General features: G+C 39.5%; 1 protein-coding gene across 3 annotated transcripts in view; it reads right to left on the bottom strand.

Annotated features, from left to right (window-relative positions):
- Positions 1 to 649: 649 nt before the first annotated feature.
- The window catches only part of gsdmeb (gasdermin Eb), a 41,218-nt gene continuing 23,215 nt past the window's right edge, over positions 650 to 18,652 (bottom strand). For all 3 annotated transcript variants that reach the window (XM_048522504.2, XM_048522513.2, XM_048522520.2), the window contains 4 exons: positions 17,519 to 17,646; positions 6,229 to 6,427; positions 5,603 to 5,676; positions 650 to 2,251 (listed from right to left, as the gene is read on the bottom strand). In XM_048522504.2, the coding sequence (XP_048378461.1) occupies positions 2,015 to 2,251; positions 5,603 to 5,676; positions 6,229 to 6,427; positions 17,519 to 17,646 (638 nt within the window). In that variant the 3' untranslated portion in view covers positions 650 to 2,014. The remainder of the gene's footprint in view (positions 2,252 to 5,602; positions 5,677 to 6,228; positions 6,428 to 17,518; positions 17,647 to 18,652) is intronic.

The following is an 18,652-nucleotide window of genomic DNA, read 5'->3' on the forward strand; positions in this document are numbered from 1 at the left end:
CTGTTTCAGTATCTGAGGAGTCATGAACGTTGCTAAATACTGCACAATCAATCGGTGAACATATCCACTTCTGACCTTATGCTGGAGGAAATGTCTTTGATGGAGCAGTTGAGGATGGTTGGGCCTAGGACACTATGGAGAAACTCCTACAAAGCTAAAAGCAAGAAGCAAGAGCTTTTGGGTTTAAAGCATAGCCGAGTTAGATTATTTTGCTTAATTTTACACTGCTAAATTTACTGCATTGTAAATCAAATGTGGAGTCTTTTTAAAATACAAACTGGTGTCTGGAATTGATTATGCACAGATTGGTTATTCAAAAGGTTGGTTGGGAAGCATTGGTTGTTAATCGTGAGGCTCTTTGAAGGTTTTGGTTTTACTGTGTTGTGAATGGAGATAGAAAGACTAATTTTTTCAGCAGTCTGTCTCCCTGTTGTAACACACTGCATGTGCACAAGTGTAGGATGGTGCTCCCCCTTCTGTTACAGCACAAGTAAGCAGCTTTTCACCCTGTGTAATCACCAGACCATCCGGAAATTAATTTGGGAAGTTGATCAACACTTTTCCATAGGGAGGAGAAATCAGACAACCAATAGGAATCAGGTTGACATGCAGTAAAAAAAAATTAGAATAATCTTTCTCAAGATCATACTACTCTTAAGAACACAAATTTATTTAAAGAAGGAATGCACAGCAGCAATGTAAGTATTTTGTTAAGCATCAATGTAAACACATAATTAAATATTTTAAGCAACGCCTCCACATTTAGATGTGTACATGTAAACTGTTGAAAATAGTATTGTTACAAAATAAATCCACCTAAATATTGAGGTTGCACAACCAGACAATATGATTAGTGAAGAAAAATACTGGTATAAGTTAGTTTTCAACTGCTTGTACTGAAATTTCTACTTCCACTCAGTGGGAATTCTATACACCTATAGTAAACATCAAGAACTGTCTTCCGAACTGTAGATTTCATGTACGATGGGTATTTAAATGCATGCGATTAACCTGAGAACTAACTGCACAAGGTACAGTACTTCAGTACTGATTTTAACACGTCAAAGTTAGTGACCTCGACAATCATTATTTGATTTGTCGGATGCTAACATTATTAAAGTTCTTCAATAAAGATACATGTAAAAACTGAAAAACAAACTTCATGTTTACAAACAAATCTGTAATATTACAAATTTAAAACAAATCACTTAGTTTTTCAAACTATTAAACGTTAAATTTCTAACATTCTTCATTCAGAAATATAAAATTACTTTTCAATAGAACAACTTCTTGTAAAATCTTATTTGAAATCCATGTTTATGCTTAGTAGAATTATACTTTAAAATTAGTCAGAAATTCGTATCAATATTCAGTGAATGCAAACATGGACTATTCTGGTAGTTAACTGTTAGTGTTTTCAGCTGAAGTTTTTATTAATTGTAGTTTAAATTTGGAAATGAGAAATATAGAACAGTGCTCCAGATTTTGAATTTGAACAAATGGCACAGGGGATATTGACACCACGTAACTATCACTTCCTTACTTATAATCCAACTATAAAATCATTTGGATTTCAACATTTTTCCTCTTCCAGATAATGTTACGTTAACTTCTTATTGAAACAAAGCTATTTTGTTTTGCCTAATTAAACTAATTAACTAAAAATACTGATTTTTGCTGACAACTTAAAGTAATAATTTCCTGTAATTTCTGACATTACAAAATGCCATACACTCTTCAATTTTCTACAAGATGGAATATACTATATAAACATGATGTACATCATGTGCCAACACAATGGGCCAAATGACCTTCTGCATTGTATTAATTCTGAAATTCTGTGATTCATTTTGCCATTGACAGGAATTCACAACTGAACTTTCCATCCTGCTCCTTCTCAAAACATTAATCATTTTCCTGGAGTTTTTACGACACATCAACAGTATTGAATACATTAAAGCCATAAAATGAAGATCAGCTTTTAAACACATCCAAGCCTGAAGATTGGGACTGTTTATTCATCTTTGATCCCATTAAGAATAGCAAATCCCTGCAGAACAATGCAAAGGCACACTGGAAGCACACCAGGCTGATTGCCAGTCACAACGTGGATGGATGATTCTTTGTTTTCAAGGCAGATATTTGATAAAGCAAATAGACGTTGAGTTGCATAAAAGTGATCCTCTTCTTTTAGGAGCAGCAGGTCTGGATTATCAACAGGAAGCATTCCATCATCAGGGATGTTGTTAATCTGAAAACAGGAAGTGGACTGTGAAAGAGTGGTATAAAGTTGTGCACCTTTATAGGGGAACATACTGAAAACACAACTGGCAGTCTAATCCTCTACATCTCACTTTGCAAAACACAATTCTGATCCTTTAACCTTTCTGGACAAAGCGTTTCTGATAGTAATGGTCAATTAATGAAAACATATCCCAGAAACACAAATACTAGCGAGATGGGTAGTTTAATACTTTAGCACAGTGTGGCATTGAAGGAAATGCCAGATCAACTTCTCATTGGCTTAACAATAATCTGTATTTATATGGTATCCCTTAATGTAATAAAACATCTCAATGTACTTCGCAGGGGCATTACAAAACAAAATGCAACAGTAATCCACAGAAGGGATTGATATTAGACCCCAACACCTAGGATTTAGTGCAAGAGATTAGTTTTAAGCAGTGTCTTAATGGATGGAAAAATTGAGGGAGACCAAGAAATTTAGTGAAGGCATTCCAGAATCTAAGGTCAAGCCAATTGAAGACACTGCCACCAATCATTGTGCAAATTACATCAGAGATGCTTAAGAAATTGAATCAGAGGGTGCAGATAAAGGTTTGTAGACCTTGAGGAGATTACAGAAATAGGGAGGGGCAAGACTACAGACAGATTTGAAAACAAGGTGAGAGCTTTAAAATCAAGGTTGTAACCAATGCTTGACCATAAACCAATGCAGACCAGTGAACATGGCTGCAAGTTTGGCTAAATTGGTAAGGTCAAGTTTACAGAGTGACAGAGCCCCATCAAGAGTGGACTGGGGTAGTCAAGTCTACAAGTAACAAAGATGTATTAGAAATTATCTCAAGTTTTATTACCCTCAAAACAAAATTATTGAATAATAACACTTCGATGTAGTAGTGTTACATAACCTTGGAAGAAACTAATGAACAGAGGAGGTCAAGAGCAACTGATATAATCAAAACACAAAGCATTACTACAAAGATGTGCCAGGTTTTTCAGTTAACTTAGCTCAGTTAAGATGCCTGAAGAGTTATAAAAGTTCAGTGTGCACCAGAAAAGATGCTGTTTTATTGAATGACACCATGGTCCAATAGCTGATAAGCAATAAGAGTGTAAAATGAATGAACATTATGAATAACTTGTTAACAAGTCCCAAAAATAATTGCTTAGACAAAGAACTGATGGTGGAATTGATACAAATAACTAATCTTCTGGGAATTAGATCTGGTAGCAAAGGTGGAAAGTTGCTCTTCAGGGAGGAAGTTTGATGTGTGCAAGGGTAAAGGTGAAGTAAGAATGATTGCACACATAGATTGGCCCTGATTAAAAGCTCAACAAAGTTAATGAAAGAAAATGATACTACAGAAGGGAAGTTTCAACCGAAGATCGAGATAAAGAAATTGATACTTCATAAAGTATTTTGAAATAAAAATTTATCAGACAATAACTGTCAACAATTCAACAATCCTTGGAGGAAAAATGGTATAAAATAAGAGGCATGTCAGAGCTTAGTACTGTAAGCAGTGGGAAAAAAAAAATCACTCAATGAGGATTCTAGTAAACACAATTGGTAGTTCGAGAAGACCTGGGCACTGCGAAGAGATGAGAACATAGAACATAGAACAATAAAGCGCAGACAGGCCCTTCGGCCCTTGATGTTGCACCGACCTGTGAACTAATCTAAGCCCCTCTCCTTACACTATCCCATCATTATCCATATGTATATGAATTATCCATTATGCATATGTATATGTACATGAATATCCAAAAGATCTTTGATAAGGTAGACTGATATGTGGAATCAGGATGAGTAGGCAAGTTGGCGACAAATCAGATTGAAGTTGCTGGAAAAGCTCAGCAGGTTTGGTAGTATCTGTGTAGAAAAATCAGAGCTAATGTTTTGGATCCAGTGACCTTTCCTCAGAACAGTTCTGAGTTAGAATAGCTATTTCTTTTAACCAAAACAAACAAAGCACCTGGAGTTCATTTTGAGAGGTAGGAAGTTGAAAAGTAGGAATGTTATGTTGAACATGTGTTACACCTTAGACCGTATTTTTGGTTAGACCATATCTGAAGCACTATTAAATGCTTTCTAGTTCTGTATTTCTATATCTGAATTCTATTTTCCATGTTATAGAGACATTAGAGAAAATGCAGTAGAATGATACCAGAACTGACATTTTATAGCTAATAGGAACATAGAACATAACAGCACAGTACAGGCCCTTCGGCCCTCGATGTTGTGCCGACCTGTCATACCAATCTGAAGCCCATCTAACCTACACTATTCCATGTACGTCCATATGCTTATCCAATGACGACTTAAATGTACCTAAAGTTGGCGAATCTACCACCATTGCAGGCAAAGTGTTCCATTCCCTTACTACTATGAGTAAAGAAACTACCTCCGACATCTGTCCTATATCTTGCACCTCTCAATTTAAAGCTATGCCTCCTCGTGCTCGCCATCACCATCCTAGGAGAAGTGGAAGGAGAGCGAGCTGTTCAGTGGTCCGGCCTTTCTGCCTTGTCTAGATCAGTGTATAAGTTACTTGGCAAGATCTTATGTTTTTCTATATAATTACTAAATCATATCCAGTCTGAAACTAATGTCCTACAAATTTGGTTGCATTCAATTTTGACTGAATGACTAGGTAGTGATAACTCTCAAAAAAGGTATATGCAAAGAATACAATTATTCCCATCTAGGATACTAATCTATACTATTGAATGCAAGGGAGGAGGAGAGTGAGAGATGGGGGAAAGCACAAGAGATAATGATCTGATGCAGTTTCAAATCACCACGCATAAAAGTCTTTTGGCACAGAAGCTGAGGGAGAAAAACAGTGAAAATAGCTCAGCAAAAGTTTAGTACATTTAGTTCAGCCAATTTCATTGTTCATAAATGGAAACAGAGAGATGCAGTAGGTCTAACAGAGTTAACGTTTTGAGTTCAAAAATGATTCTTCTTCGGTTCCAAAGAAGAATAGTCTTTGGATTCCATTTTTCTGTCCACAGCTGCTGCCAGACCCGACTTTCTCAGATTTCCAGTAACTGTGGTATTTGTGTTTAATTGTATCTTTCATTGTGCTAAAGGAGGGGCTCAGATTCACAAGATGCTGCTGTTCCATTATGAATTATACAAATGTATGTCAAGTTTCAGAAAAGCAACGTTCGACATTAAAAGAAGCGAATAACATCATTGAAACAAATAAATATCTAGGCATTAAGGAAGGAATGACTAATAGTCTTATGATGCCAAAGCAAACAGTAACCTCATCCAGTTCACAACTGAGGTAAAAGTACTGTTTAAAAAAAGACAATTTGCCAAATGTCGTTGACTGTTGTGCAAACTTACCAAATAAAGCAACATTGGGAGAATTTGAATTTCACAGCAAATACCCAAAACTGCAAGAGTTTCTTCAGACAAAGCTAAATAAATAGAGACACATTAGACAAAGTAATTTAAATACTGTTTTAACTGTAGCTTTGGTAAATTTGACAAAATTGAAGGTTACATTAAGGAAATGTTGTTCCCATCAATAAAAGCTTCACTTTAGTAAATTACATCATACAAAAATAACGATTAAAAAAAAAGAGGTAATTCTTTGAACTTTCTGCCAAATGTTTAAACTAACTCCATCTAAGCACAATTCTATGTTCTGCAACTTACTGTATTTAACCAAAGATTGATTTGTTTTGACAGAAGCCAATGGATAAATTATGAAAATTTACTGAGTGAGAATTGTTATTTACAATAGTAATGATGATTTGCATGAAAAATCTCCAGTTCTCCTAATCCCTCATTGAAACTTCAGAAGAACCGCACAAGAAACAAAAATAGGAAATAATGTTGGTTCTCCAGGATTTTTTTATAAATCCCAATTAAGAAACCATACAGCAAATCCAGGCAAATAACCTGCAAAAAATATCAACAATGTTTCTATTTCCAAAATATTCCTATGTCTGAAATGTCTTTCTTACCATCTAAAGCACTAAAAAAGTAGAATGCAGCTGTAAGTAGCTCAGAATTTGCAGCATCTTTAATCGCTGAAGAGCCATCCTCATTTGGGCAGTTGTAGCCCAAAATCTGTAGCATATCCTTGATTTTTTGAGCCTGTGTTGACTCCAGCTCTTGCAGGCCCATCAGATTTGGCTGTTCCCCTGAAGAAAGCTCATCCAACTAAAGAACACCAAAAACAAAACAAAACAAAACTCTGGCATAAAGACAAGCACTTTCTGACCAGTGATAAATACAATCATACTCATTATTTGAAAGTTGCTCACTCTCGTACCATCTCACCTGGCCAAATGATGACGAGCATTGTATCAAATGGGCAGACTACAATTTGCCTTTGCACATGCCTTCAGATTCAACACTTTCAGGTGGGGTGTTTAAGAGGTCAGAGAAGATTACCAATTTTATTACATTCTGTGACTGAGACAATTGCTCATGCAGCTCTCGCTGGCAGACCGGTTCCACTTTTCAGAAATAAACCCACGTGAAAAAGCACTTCAGACATTTGCTGTTATAAGTTATAGTTCTTGGTTATATTGCAGTCAATGTAATCTCCTACCACTTGTGTTAATTGACAGAGTTCAGGCAGGTCAATAAAGCCACAAGAGGAATAGGATGTTGTCAATTATAACCTTCTACTCGCAAATGAAGATTTCTCCCCAGTTTGATTCACCCAATAACCAACATACTCCAATCTGACTTGCTCCTACTCAGGTTGCATCCACTATCTGAAAATCATTTCCAACCTTGTATGGTGTGATCCATATAACTATGGGTTGGAGTTTGTCAGGGAGGCAGAGATAGGTTAGTAGGCAGGTGTGTGGGCATGTCAGTGCCTAATATAATCCTGCCTCAGCACCAAATTTTGCACAGACAGAATCTCAAGGAGGAGGATAACCTGAGAAATGTCAACACCTCAATTAGTCTCTTCAAATGCATCCCACTCCGAGTCGTGGAATTAACAGGCCACAGCCATCCTGTAAACATATTTACCCTCCACAATGATGGCTTGCCAGCTGTATCTAGTTAATTTTAAGCATATTATACATCAGAGACTATCTACATCTTGCAGTACCTTTGCTGTTCTACACCTCATAAATATCATCCATCTATCTCATGCAATGCCACAGCCACTCAGCCACAGTCTCTGGTCCTCCAGTCAATACTCCAGCCTGCACAGTCCACATAATGTCCCTAGGGAGACAGGCCTACCAGGGGCCTCCAACATCACACAGGCAGGAAAGACCAGACATCATCTCAGTTGGAATGTGTTAATGCGTCCCAATGTTCAAAGGAGACAGCAGCCCTACATTTTTGACTTAAATACTTAACCAAAATATTCATGGAGTACAATTCAACAAACATTCATTTATATAAGTTTTTAAAAAATCCTCAGGCCATAAGCACTCAGAGAAATGAATGAAAAGTTCCGGCAAGCATGGGACACTGGGAAAGGATTCAATTTTGGTTTCTTTCAAATGACAAGAACGAGTCTGGAGTGGGCCTTTCTGCATCAATCAATTTAAATCGATTCTGGCTGATCTGGTACCTCAACTCTACCTTCTAGCACCATTCCACATCCTGAAACTCCATTAGTACTTAAAATCCATTGACTTATCTAAAATATACTTTATGACTGTGTCCACAACTCACTGGAATAGAGAAATCTAGAAGAATGTTGAGCCATTCATGGGAGTGAGCAGGTAAGTGAGGGTGCCATGCCATTAGTTCACTGCCAGCCCACCCAGCCACAACCCCACAGTCTTGCATGGACAATTCAGACCCATTTAAAGGCCCATCCCACCACTCTTCCAATTTGTTGGGGGGCAGGACAGCCCTGAAACCCAAGTGTAGCTGAAGATTTAATCCTGTGGGCTGCTAATCAGTCAAAGAGGGACAGGGAATGAGTAATTCCTTCCCAGGTCTCTTGTACCAACCAGAGGTCCTTGCCTGCTTTGCCTCCTGGTGTTAAACACATTGCTCTCATCAGGGCCAATTTAGCCCCTGGCAAAATCAGAGGCACATCCGGGTCTGGAAGCATCCACAGTTCCTCTTTCTCAGACAGCTCATGCAATATTGGCATCAGCCACCAATCCCAATATGACACCGAGTTGCTGGTTGACTGGCAGCTCAGAGGCAGCCATTGGGGTTTCTATTAATAGGAGATGGCTCCATAATTGAGGTGGGAAAGCTATTCAGAAATGTAGGCTAGGGTTTGGGGAGCCAGCGGTCAATGTATAATTTAGCCCACAGTATATTATAGATTATTATAGCACAGGAGGGAGCCATAGCGTCATATAGCATGGAAATATACCCTTTGGCACAACCAGTCCAAGCCAACCATGTCCCCAAACTAAACTAGTCCCACCTGCCTGCACTTGGCCCATTTTCATCCAAACCTTGCCTATTCATGTACAAATGTCTTTTAAAATGTTGTAAACGTACCTGCATCCACCACTTTCTCTGGCATTTAATTCCACACATGAATCACTGTGTCTCTATCTCCTTTTTAAACATCCTTCTCCTCTCACCTTAAAAATATGCACCCTAGTTTTGAACTCACCCACCCAAGAGAAAAATCCCTTGTCATTCAGCTTATCTAAAATTTTGCTGAAAATTTTGTCAAACATTAAGATTGACAAGTCGCCAGGCCCGGACCAGATTTGTCCTCGGCTGCTTTGGGAAGCGAGAAATGCAATTGCTTCGCCACTTGCGAAGATCTTTGCATCCTCACTCTCCACTGGAGTCGTACCTGAGGACTGGAGAGAGGCAAACGTAATTCCTCTCTTCAAGAAAGGAAATAGGGAAATCCCCGGCAATTACAGACCAGTAAGTCTCACGTCTGTCGTCTGCAAGGTGTTAGAAAGGATTCTGAGGGATAGGATTTATGACCATCTGGAAGAGCATGGCTTGATCAAATACAGTCAACACGGCTTTGTGAGGGGTAGGTCATGCCTCACAAACCTTAGAGTTTTTTGAGGATGTGACTAGAAAAGTCGATGAGGGTCGAGCTGTGGATGTGGTGTATATGGACTTCAGTAAGGCATTTGATAAGGTTCCCCATGGTAGGCTTATTCAGAAGGTCAGGAGGAATGGGATACAGGGGAACTTAGCTGCCTGGATACAGAATTGGCTGGCCAACAGAAGACAGTGAGTGGTAGTAGAAGGAAAATATTCTGCCTGGAAGTCAGTGGTGAGTGGGTTTCCACAGGGCTCGGTCCTTGGGCCTCTACTGTTTGTAATTTTTATTAATGACTTGGATGAGGGGATTGAAGGATGGGTCAGCAAGTTTGCAGACGACATGAAGGTCAGAGGTGTCGTTGACAGTATAGAGGGCTGTTGTAGGCTGCAGCGGGACATTGACAGGATGCAGAGATGGGCTGAGAGGTGGCAGATGGAGTTCAACCTGGATAAATGCGAGGTGATGCATTTTGGAAGGTGGAATTTGAAAGCTGAGTACAGGATTAAGGATAGGATTCTTGGCAGTGTGGAGGAACAGAGGGATCTTGGTGTGCAGATACATAGATCCCTTAAAATGGCCACCCAAGTGGACAGGGTTGTTAAGAAAGCATATGGTGTTTTGGCTTTCATTAACAGGGGGATTGAGTTTAAGAGTCGTGAGATCTTGTTGCAGCTCTATAAAACTTTGGTTAGACCGCACTTGGAATGCTGCGTCCAGTTCTGGTAGCCCTATTATAGGAAAGATGTGGATGCTTTGGAGAGGGTTCAGAGGTGGTTTACCAGGATGCTGCCTGGACTGGAGGGCTTATCTTATGAAGAGAGGTTGACTGAGCTCGGTCTCTTTTCATTGGAGAAAAGGAGGAGGAGAGGGGACCTAATTGAGGTATACAAGATAATGAGAGGCATAGATAGAGTTGATAGCCAGAGACTATTTCCCAGGGCAGAAATGGCTAACACAAGGGGTCATAGTTTTAAGCTGGTTGGAGGAAAGTATAGAGGGGATGTCAGAGGCGGGTTCTTTTCACAGAGAGTTGAGAGAGCATGGAATGCGTTGCCGCAGCAGTGTGGAAGCAAGGTCATTGGGGTCATTTAAGAGACTGCTGGACATGCATACGGTCACAGAAATTTGAGGGGGCATACATGAGGATCAATGGTCGGCACAACATCGTGGGCTGAAGGGCCTGTTCTGTGCTGTACTGTTCTATGTTCTATGTTATCTATACCCCTCGTGATTTTATAAACCTCTAAATGCCACCCCTCAACATCCTAGGCTCCAATGAAAGAAAAGCTTTTCCAGTCTCAAGCCATCCATTCTCAGCAACATCTTGGTTTTTCCAAACTCTCTCCAGTTTATTAATATCCTTTCTAGAACAGGCAGCCAGAACCGCACACATTCTCCAGAAGAGGTCTCATCAACATCCTGTACAACCTCAACATGATTTCCCAACATCTACACTTAAAGGTCTTTGCTAAGGTGACAAGCATGCTAAACACGTTCTTAAAACATCCAGTCTACCAGATGCAGATTTCAAAGATTTATGTACCTGAACTCCTAGGTCTCTCTGTTCTACAGCACTACCCAGGGCCATACTATTAATTTATAAGTCCTGTCCTTGTTTGTTTTTATCAAAGTGCAATATCTCACTTTTATTTAAATTAAACTCCATCTCCCACTCCTCAGCCCATTGACCAAATCAATCAAGACCTTTCTGTAATCTTAGATAAGCTTCTTCACCGTTCACTGTGCACTGTACCAATTCTGGTGCCATCTGCAACCTTTTATATTCTCAACTAAAAGACAAACAAAAGTGGACCCTGTTGAATACTACTTGTTACGACCTCCAGTCTGAAAAAACAAACCTCCACCACCATTCTCTGTCTTCTAACGTAAAACCAATTTTGTGTCCAATTGGCAAGCTCACCTTCAGTTCCATGCAATCTAACTTTACAAATTAGTCTATCATGCAGAATCTTGTCAAAGGCTTTAACAAAGTCCAAGTCAACACTGAGATAACAAGGTGTAGAGCTGGATGAACACAGCAGGCCAAGCAGCATCAGAGGAGCAGGAAGGCTGACGTTTCGGGCCTAGACCCTTCTTCAGAATTTTTTTTTCCCAGAAGGATCTAGGCCCGAAACGTCAGCCTTCCTGCTCCTCTGATGCTGCTTGGCCTGCTGTGTTCATCCAGCTCTACACCTTGTTATCTCAAATTCTCCAGCATCTGCAGTTCCAACTATCTCCCAAGTACTGCATCCTCTGTACCCGGTGTGGCTTCCTCTACATTGGGGAAACCAAGCAGAGGCTTGGGGACCGCTTTGCAGAACACCTCCGCTCGGTTCGCAACAAACAACTGCACCTCCCAGTCGCAAACCATTTCCACTCCCCCTCCCATTCTTTAGATGACATGTCCATCATGGGCCTCCTGCAGTGCCACAATGATGCCACCCGAAGGCTGCAGGAACAGCAACTCATATTCCGCTTGGGAACCCTGCAGCCCAATGGTATCAATGTGGACTTCACCAGCTTCAAAATCTCCCCTTCCCCCACCGCATCCCAAAACCAGCCCAGTTCGTCCCCTCTCCCCACTGCACCACACAACCAGCCCAGCTCTTCCCCTCCACCCACTGCATCCCAAAACCAGTCCAACCTGTCTCTGCCTCCCTAACCTGTTCTTCCTCTCACCCATCCCTTCCTCCCACCCCAAGCCGTACCTCCATCTCCTACCTACCAACCTCATCCCACCTCCTTGACCTGTCCGTCTTCCCTGGACTGACCTATCCCCTCCCTACCTCCCCACCTATCTTCTTTTCTCTCCATCTTCGGTCTGCGTCCCCCTCTCTGCCTATTTATTCCAGAACCCTCACCCCATTCCCCTCTTTGATGAAGGGTCTAGGCCCAAAACGTCAGTTTTTGTGCTCCTGAGATGCTGCTGGGCCTGCTGTGTTCATCCAGCCTCACATTTTATTATCTCCTAAGTAAACACTGTTTACCTCTCTGTCTTCAATCTTTTTGGTTACCTCATTAAAAAAAAACTGGAGTTTGTCCTGCATGATTTTCCTCACACAAGGCCATACTGACCATCACTAAATCAATCCTTGCCTTTGTAACGCATGTAAATCCTATCTTTCAGAAGCACCTTGAGTCAGAAAGAAAGTTTGGATAGGCTGGAAATTTTTTTCTCTTGGAGCGCAGGAGGTTGAGAGACGACCTCATAGGAGTTTATAAAATAATGAGGGGTATAGACAGGTAATTGCAGTTGCCTTTTTACTAGGATGGGGGATTTCAAGACTAGAGGGCAGATATTTAAGGTGAGAGGAGAGATTTAAAAAACACGAGCGGCAGATTTTGTTACACAAAGGGTGGTTCACATGTGGAATGGACTTCCTGAGGAAGTGGCGGATGTGGGTACAATTACAACATTTAAAAGACATTTGGATAAGTACATAAATAGGAATGGTTTGGAAGGATATGGGCCAGGAGCGGGCAGCTGAGACTAGTTTAGTTTGCAGTTATGTTCAGCATAGACTGGTTGGACCAAAGTGTCTGTTTTCATGCTGTATGACTATGACTTAACCACTACCAATGTCAGACTCACGAGTTTCCAGATTCTCCTTACAGCTTTTCTTAAACAATGGCACAATATTAGCCATCCTTCGGTATTTCACTCGTGTTTATAGATGATAGAAATGTTTTTGCTAGAGGTCCTGTAATTTCCTCCCTAACTTGCCACATGTCCTGGGATACGCTTGATCAGGTCCTGGTGATATTATGTACCATTGTGTTTTCTAAGACCTCAGCACTACTTCTTTAACATGAACTGTTTTCAAAACACCAATATTTATTCACCCAAGTTCCCTAGCATCTTTTTCTTTTTTTAAGAACAGTAAAATTGACATGAAATATTAATTTAATATCTCTTCCATCACCTGAGGTTCAATACAAAAATGAGCTCATTGACCTTTAAGGGGTCCTACTCTCTTATTTGTTCTCTTCCTCGAGTCCACACTGACCCTTCAAACAGCATCCTACCTAGACTCACCCCTTTATCCCTTTACCCTATCCCCATAACCCTGCATTTCCCATGGCTATCCCACCTAGCCTGGACACTTGGCAATTTGGCATGACCAGTTCAACTACCCGCACATCTTTAGACTCTTGGCTGTGCAGGCATTGAAAGTAATATACCTACATTCCCACTACCCTACCTTCTCCCCACGGCCATGCAAATTTTCTCCTCTTCATATAATCCCATTTCCCGTTGAAAGCCTTAATGGCATCTGCCTACTCCATACTCTCAAGCAATGAATTCAGATTCTAACTACTTAATGCTGTCAAATAAGGTTTTCCTCATTCCATCAATGCTTCTTTTGTTCATCACTTTAAAAGAGATGGCCTAGTGGTGTTGTTGCTAATGTTCTGGGAGACTGGGTTCCAATCCTGCTATGGCAGAAGGTGGAATGTGAATTCAATAAAACTCTGGAATTAAGAATCCATTGTCGATTGTCAGAAAAATCCATCTGGTTCACTAATGTCCTTTAGGGAAGGCTGGCTAAATGAGACTCCATACCCGTGTCAATGTGGTTGATTGTTAGCTGCCCATTAGCAATTTGGGATGGATAAAAGAAATGCTGATCTAGTCAGCGATGCTCATAGCCCATGAATAAATTTTTAAAACTGCACCCTCTAATTCTCGATCTTTCCACTAATGAGAAGTTTTTTCTTTTCGACATTGTTAGGTTGCTCACAATTTTGAACACTACTGCCAAACCTCCTTTTAAACTTACATAAAATAGAATAGTCTTAAATAAAGTTCAGCAGGTCTGACAGCATCTGAGGAAGTGTCACTGGACCCCAACATTAACTCCTGATTTCTCTCCAGAGACTCTGCCAGACCTGCTAAGCTATTCCAGCAATTTCTGTTTTTGTCTCCTCTTTATACACCCTTCTCCAAGAGAAACAACCTCAGCTTCTTCACCCTATCCATGAAACAGTTTCCTCGTCCATGAGCACATTTTCATAAACTTTCCAATTTCTTCAAATCCTTCCCAGGGTGTAGCGCCCAGACCTGGATTCAGTACTCCAATGGGTGGCTGAATTGGTTTCTACTTTAAACAGATTTGATGGAAGCCCTTTCACCATTGTAAATGGAGCAATCTGTTATGCTTCGTTAGCTAGACTCAACATGGGCTACCACTTCCAATGATTTATACACAAATATTCCAAGCTTCCTCTTTTTGTCTAGCCTCTTTAAAATTGAATGCTTTACTTTATATTATTTCTTCATATTATTCCTGTTGCAATAAGTCACTTCACACTTCTCTGCATCTCTGCTGAGCCGTTGTGGGTGAGTGAGTCCTGGAGCGGAGGCCAGTGCTGACGAGTGAGTCCCGGAGAAAACTTATCTAGGAGCAGCTGAGTGCCAGTGCGGAGCGGACTGGTGGCCTAGAGTGGTGCGGGGTGGTTGTTGGACTGGGGTCTGGCATGGGCAACCACATGTGGAAGCCTCTACGTTCAGCTACTGCAACATAATTTTTATTTGTAATTTGTTTACCTGACTGTAATATCCATCTTTTTAAACTAGGTCTTATTTCTAACTTATACTGTGAATCACTAAGGCGATGCAACTACTTTTTTTTATTCCTCATTTTGTATCTAAGATTTGTACTTAGATATTTGTACCTAAGATCGTGCCACAAGATGCTACATTTTAAACTTCACTGTACTTCTGTACTTGAGTACATGTGACAATAATGGATATTCTACTCTATTAAATTTTATCTACCGTATGTTGGCCATCCCACAAATCTACATCCTTCCAGAAGTTTAACACTACACTTCTCATAATAAACAAATCTTCCAAGTTATAACATGTATATCTGAAAAACAAGGAAATTCTTGCTACGTTTCTTGAAAATCCAAAATATCCTTCATCTATTAGATTCCTCCTTTTCATTTTATTAGTTACACCTTCAAAATATTCTAAACAGCAGTGTGAACTGTGAGGATGATAATGGTATACTTGATTCATTTACACACTGATGGAAAGTATGGGCATGTAAAACCTGAAATTTAAAGCAAAGGAGAAAGAAGTTATACATTTTTGCAGGAGGGAAGAAAAAGGCAATAAAGTAGCAACCTCTTTGCATGAGTAGAAGGGCTTGGGGGTTTTCTACATACAAATCATTAAAGCTGGCAGGGCAGGTTGAGAAATTAATTATAATACAGATTTCAAATGCATACAACTTACGGTGAATTTTTACAAAATCTTGGTTAAGCCTCAGTTGGAGTGCTGTGTCTAAGTCTGGTTGCTGTATTTTTGAAACAACGTAAAGGCACTGGTAGAATATAGACAAGATTTACAATAATTTGGGTACCATGGCCTTCAGTAGCTGGACAGATTTTTGAAGCTAGAGGTGTAGAGGAAATTTGTTGAAGGGACTCGAATTCATAAGAGATTTATACAGAGTAGGTGGGGAGAACTTTTCCCATTGGCAGAAGGGTCAAAAACCAGAGGATTCTGATTTAAAGAGATTGGTAAAATAAAGAGATGATTTGGGTTAAGCATTTTTTACATAGCACGAGATTATGATTTGGAATACTACCTGAGAGTGGCTTTCAAAGAGGGAATGGATAATTAAAGAGAAAAGATTTGCAGAGCTATAGAAAAGATGAAGAAGTTTTGGGGCAAGGGGAGTTACTCTCACACAGAATTGTCATGGACACAATGGGTTTAATGGCCTCCAGCTCTGCTGCAATCATTCTATGTTTATGAGTCTAGGTTCATGAAGATGAGCTGCACTATTTTTCTTTCAGAAATCTGTCAGTTCTGCAAAAAAAAAGTGATCTTTTGATAATTTTAAAAAAGGTTCTTAAGTTTTTTTTTCCTTTTTCTATGCCCCATTACCCTATTGCTGACAGTAGATTCTACTATTTTTGTCTCTCACTAATGATTGACTAAATGGTTTAAGGTTTCTCCTTTTCTTTTTTCCTGTAATACCAAGTAGTGGCGTTATGTTTGCTATCTTCCAAGAATCTTTGGAAAGTTTCTACAATCCAAAGATTTCTGAAAGATCAACCCCATGACAAACCCTGGTTGTGGAGTCATCTCAGGCAAGGAATTTGTCCGCATTTCATACTATTAATTCCTCCAGTACTCTATTTATTCTCATTAACTTCTACTAATTAGAGAAGATGAAACCTCCAGCAAGTAGTCTAACATCCTTTCAACTTTTTTAAAAAACTACAGTTGTACAGTGATACCAAGGACTTCCCTTTTCAAGCCTATTTTGAGATTGTCTGTTATCCAGGGTTACCAAAGTTGAACAATAGGAATGAATATTACTCTAGCTCACAGTCTTGCAAATTATCTTGGGAGGGACTATCCATACGTTGACCTAATACTGGACCAGCATACAAAGAGTGTGAGAGCAACACGGTTGGTGTGGTATAACCCAACAATCACTGTGCTTCAAGTGATGTTGAGAGTCCTTCATGGTGACCTCAGCCAGTGCAGAAATTAAACTCACACTACTGGCATCGCGGTGGCATTGCAAACCAGGCATCTAGCCAACGGGGCTAACCAACCCTTCAGAGATAGTAAATTCTAGCTTTGCTAGGTAACCCTGATTCTATATTGTTGCAGTGTTGATATGCCTCACTAATTAATCTGCTAATAACACAGGTTCTAGGAAATAATCAACATCTTATGAAGTACATTCATCCCAATTTTGTTTTAAAGCAAAGATTACTTCACTGGATAACATTATTTCATTTGGAGCGACAAAGTTCTAGTCAATTTAATTTCATTGTGATTTTCTGAAAAGATTGCAGTTTCTCAATACTGCATTACTCTAAACACTGGACTGGATGAGAGACATTTTCTCTCTCCTCCACCCCAGCATAAGGGGATTGTTTGGGTTCCCTTCAGATCATTTGTTTGGAATTGTCATAAGCCCATTCATTTAGAATTGTTCAAGTCTCATCCATTCTCAGACCTGAAGTTAAACAGAGATAATAAATGCTATCCCATAACTGGCTGCTTCAGTACTTGGGGTCTTATGAACTAGTCCTCACATTGCATCGAGCAATATGGAAATAAAGAGACCATCTAATTTGCAAGATCAATGCGTAAACAAGAAAAAAAGTAATAATTTCCATCACTGAAGAACAACTGCCAGTGTTAGTTATTTCTTAGATATGCTTCTGGCTCATGTTCCATTACTTCAAACTATAACCTAAAATAATTATTGTATTTCACTGCAGAGAAGGTTGCCAGTCACCCAACATATAATACTTACAACATTTTCAAGAAGGGAAATCACATCTTCGTGGTACAAGAACTCACAGTAAAATTTAAACAGTTGCTGACACTTTTCCTCAGAAAGTTCACTGAACGGCTGTAACTGTAGCTGAGCCTCTTCAATAGCTGCAAAGATATGAACGCCACCGTCATGTCAATATTAAGTCTGTTTGCTTCAATATTTGCATTCTATTCATAATTACTTAAACTTGACTAGAAACCAGTTAGTATCAATAATGAAATCCAATATCACTATTTCTTTCAAAATATTTACCAAGCTTATTGTTAAGTGAACAACTGCATCATACAAGGGTCCATGTGGTACTCCTCTATGCACCTGACATATAGAACACCAAATATAGAATTATATAGGCTCCCCCAAAGATCAGGCATTAACTTCCAGTTTTCATAATCTGACTGCTTGAAATTTATCACAGGTATCTCAAGCAGAAGCAAATGAACTTCTCAAACAAAAGGCATAGAGCATAAATATGCAATAGAGTACCAACTCCTATTTTCAATAAAACAAATTTGACATTTACTAAATGGATGTGATTCACAGAAAACTGCTATTTAAGATACTTAAAATTTTAAATGCTAGATGCCAAATTCCAAATCTTAGTTACCACCTTGCTGCATTCCTTCTAAGCCCTCACTATTTTATAACTAAAGGTAAATTCACCACAGCACCACCAGGTGATAGAGCTACTCAGAGAGAGATGATTGGTGGTGATTTAACCTGAAGGTCACTATACCTCACTGAAATGCAAACTAGCCATCCCGCAAACTAAGGTAACTGACCCTGTTACGTAGCTACTTGTGAAAGTAGGAATTAGAGCAGGAGATAATGAATAAATTAAACTGCACGTACAACTTTATTTCAGTGAGATTTGGCAAGGAACATTAATACCAGAATCAGGCTTTACGTTATTGTTCAAGAATCCATCAACTGGATTTGTTTATTGAATTAAAATATACCAAGCAAAGTTTAAAACCCACAATCTTAACTTGAAAGTACAGTTACGGATCTATTTTTGAGAGAATCCTCAGACTGGCTCATACCAGTGTGAGAGCAATCAGCCTGGAAATGCTGCAGCTAATCAATACTATCATGGAGATAGAATTCCTAACG

The sequence above is a fragment of the Stegostoma tigrinum genome, chromosome 2 (assembly GCF_030684315.1).
Source record: "Stegostoma tigrinum isolate sSteTig4 chromosome 2, sSteTig4.hap1, whole genome shotgun sequence".
NCBI classification, from domain to species: Eukaryota; Metazoa; Chordata; class Chondrichthyes; order Orectolobiformes; family Stegostomatidae; genus Stegostoma; species Stegostoma tigrinum.